The sequence below is a fragment of the Dendroctonus ponderosae genome, unplaced genomic scaffold (genome assembly GCF_020466585.1).
Source record: "Dendroctonus ponderosae isolate FM_Combo_2020 unplaced genomic scaffold, Dpon_F_20191213v2 Dpon_F_20191213_10, whole genome shotgun sequence".
NCBI classification, from domain to species: domain Eukaryota; kingdom Metazoa; phylum Arthropoda; class Insecta; order Coleoptera; family Curculionidae; genus Dendroctonus; species Dendroctonus ponderosae.
The window spans coordinates 1,069,736-1,072,614 of NW_026017111.1; the positions used below are offsets into that span (position 1 = coordinate 1,069,736).

Consider the following 2,879-nt stretch of genomic DNA (forward strand, 5'->3'; position numbering starts at 1 on the left):
TCTAATTTCATAGACAACAGAAGACTTTAGGCTCGCGCCTTGTAAAAAAGCAAAGCAAATTATTTCCCAGTGGGAAACTTTCACTTCTTTTTGCGCATCATCGGTTAATGGCTATTTTAATCTAATTTAAATACAGCATCGAATTTGCTATTCCTGAGCCACGTTGCGCAAGTAGAATGAGGAACTAATTTGATTATCTGGACCTAATCAAGCATCTTAACCAAACCGATGTTTGCTCTGTTCAGTGTTGTTCCGATCGCTTCTCAGTTGCTCTTCCTCGTGTTAAGTCACAGATTTTCTAAGCTTTTGCAACCGAAAAGCTCCGTTAGTTCCAGTTATAGAGAACTAGAGAATCCCTCTATTTGGGCAGTTTCTTACATTTAAATATAACAGTTTTTCTTGCTTTCACCGGCACGAAGTTACACAAGCTAACAAGGCAATTTTTACTGTTATTCCCGATCACATATTTTGGTATGTTAATGTTATAACAATTGATGTCTAATCACTCTCTCTACAGGGTGATTCCTCACTCTCAGTTGGCGTCATTCCTCTGGGGGTGTCTTAGGAGTTCAGAAAAATAGTGAAAACAATTAGTTGTTATTAAAAACTGAGAAATTTGCCAAAAACTATAGCAGAAGGACGGCAACAATGTTTTCCGAAGTGGTCTGTCTCATGAGCATTACGTAAATAGCCAACTCGACAGGATTGGTTAAATGTAGGGATCTACTTTACTTCCAACGACAAATTGTTCGTTGTTGTAATCATAACCTCCAATTGTTGTGTATACAAATATACATACAAGTAATGTGCACTCTTTTCGGGCAGCTTCTCGTATTCGGTTAATGAAGTGCTTCATTTTCCAGTTATTACTGATTAATCAGAATAAATCAAACAGATTTATAATTGCAATGAGCATCAAGTGGAACCGTAATTCATAATTGAAATTAACGCAAGTATTTTCTTTTCTGGAGGTTTTATCCGATAAATTCAGTTCACACCTTTTTCGGCAGCGAATTGAAAAAGTTGGAAAATTAACATAATCAAGTGGATCAAGCCGAATAAGGAAAAAAGCTGCGCATTTTTAATTGGTGATTTATTTTATTACCACATTTCCAAGAGCAGGAAATTTGCAATTGTCGTACTGCCGCAAAAACTGTTTGTTTCTGGGGTTTTTTCAACTCTTGACCGTTAAATCGCGATTACGATCAATTTTACTGGGATTGTGAATGAAGGCCCAATTAGTGACATAATAGCATCGCTAATTGCGCCAATTCATGAGAACACTTTTGAGACATCCTGAGGATGTGACAAAAACACCGTGATGAAACGTCTGACCAAAGCCTGTTTACTTGAACCACTCCAAATGCACACTTTAACACGCTGATTATACCTTCGGTTAATCACCATTTAACCGCTTTTAGTCATTGTCTATTCCTACTAATTTTTGCGGGTTTTTTGATGCTTTAGGGACCCGATTTTGCCCAAAAGCGTTTTCTCGGCTCGTTCAACTGAAGATTTTCACGCTTATTAGCCTGAATCCAATTTTCAGTTGGTGGCTCAGGTTTTTTAATGGCAGAAAATTAACTTAAACTCGTTTCATATCGGAGCGTGTTTTCCGAAAATCTGGATTCCTTGCCGTAATGTGAACTTAATTGGCGCAGTTAAAGTGCACTTCTTAAACACGTTTCTTACTCATTGGCGCATCAGGTTCATTGTCTGCGCTCCACTAACTTTAAAGTTCCAAGGCTCATTGAATCTAGTAGGAATATTTAATTTGGCGTTTTTTTGAACTACAGCTTTGATAAAATTGCCAACATTTAAATGTTGAATGAATGGTTTGCAAAGAAGAAATTACGAAAATTGCTTCCAGCTTCCAGCACTTACCAGTGTTTTGAGCTTCGATGCAGCAACCACAAACAATCACAATAACACAAAGTCCGCTCCAAATGGACAGCATGGTCGTATCAAGTAACTTATCGCCTTGGACGAGACACTATTCTTTTGTTCTTGAGCGGGCGGTAACGAAATTTTAACTAAAACGTCCATGCGAAATGCCAACAATCGCCAAACCAAGTGGCGCAAACCAGTTTCTGTCTTTTTCCCATCCATCGGCGGTGGTTTGGCGAAAGTGAGACAAACAATGGTTGGTTTGGTGGAGGCTAAATGGGTGCTTACGATTTGCACCTTTCACTTTGTCGGCTGCAGGTTTAGGTGCGCTAATATCATTTTCATATCGATAAAATGTCCACTTTGGCCTTAGGATTTTCAAATTTGCATTTGCTCTTCTGGGAGTAGTTGTTATGGGTGAATCCTCGATGAGCGAGCCCATATTTTAGGGCGTGTTTTAGATGGGAATAAAGATGCCATTTTCACTTAAAAATTGACGAATTTTGCATTAAAACAATATTCATATCAACATTTTACTTGCGTGTTTTTTGAGCTCAATCGATACCTTTCGACGTAAGAAGGTCACAAATGTGCATTTACAAAGTGGTCAATAATAAGGAAGAAATCGTCGGCAAAAGATCGTGAACATCCGCAAAATCCACTTGAACATAACGATGCTTTTTTCGAAGTTTCTCAAGAACCGTTCGAGCCACAGAATTCGTTTTGGCATCGTTGGATAGAGAATTGAAAAGTCGATTCAGTCGTAACAACGTGAGTGAGGAAATTCGAATAGTTTTGACCCAGAAAGCGAAATTTGAATATCAGACACTTAGATGCAAGATTATGCCAAAATTCCATGTTTTCCGTCCCCTTTTTGCTCATATCTCGGAGGCAAAATGAGCAAAAACGCTCATTTGTACGTCATTCTAGAGAGAAATAAATGGCCTTTTTAGCAAGTGAACCATCGATAAGGAAATGTTGACAGTTTTCTC

General features: G+C 38.3%; 2 protein-coding genes across 2 annotated transcripts in view; one reads left to right on the forward strand and one right to left on the reverse strand.

The window, feature by feature from the left end:
* Positions 1–2,036, reverse strand: part of LOC109542459 (probable chitinase 2) — a 5,400-nt gene extending 3,364 nt beyond the window's left edge. The window contains exon 1 of the mRNA XM_019911697.2: positions 1,885–2,036. Within this exon, the coding sequence (XP_019767256.2) occupies positions 1,885–1,957 (73 nt within the window). The 5' untranslated portion in view covers positions 1,958–2,036. The remainder of the gene's footprint in view (positions 1–1,884) is intronic.
* Positions 1–2,879, forward strand: part of LOC109542452 (VPS35 endosomal protein-sorting factor-like) — a 20,826-nt gene that overhangs the window by 8,391 nt on the left and 9,556 nt on the right. The gene's annotated exons all lie outside the window — the stretch shown is intronic.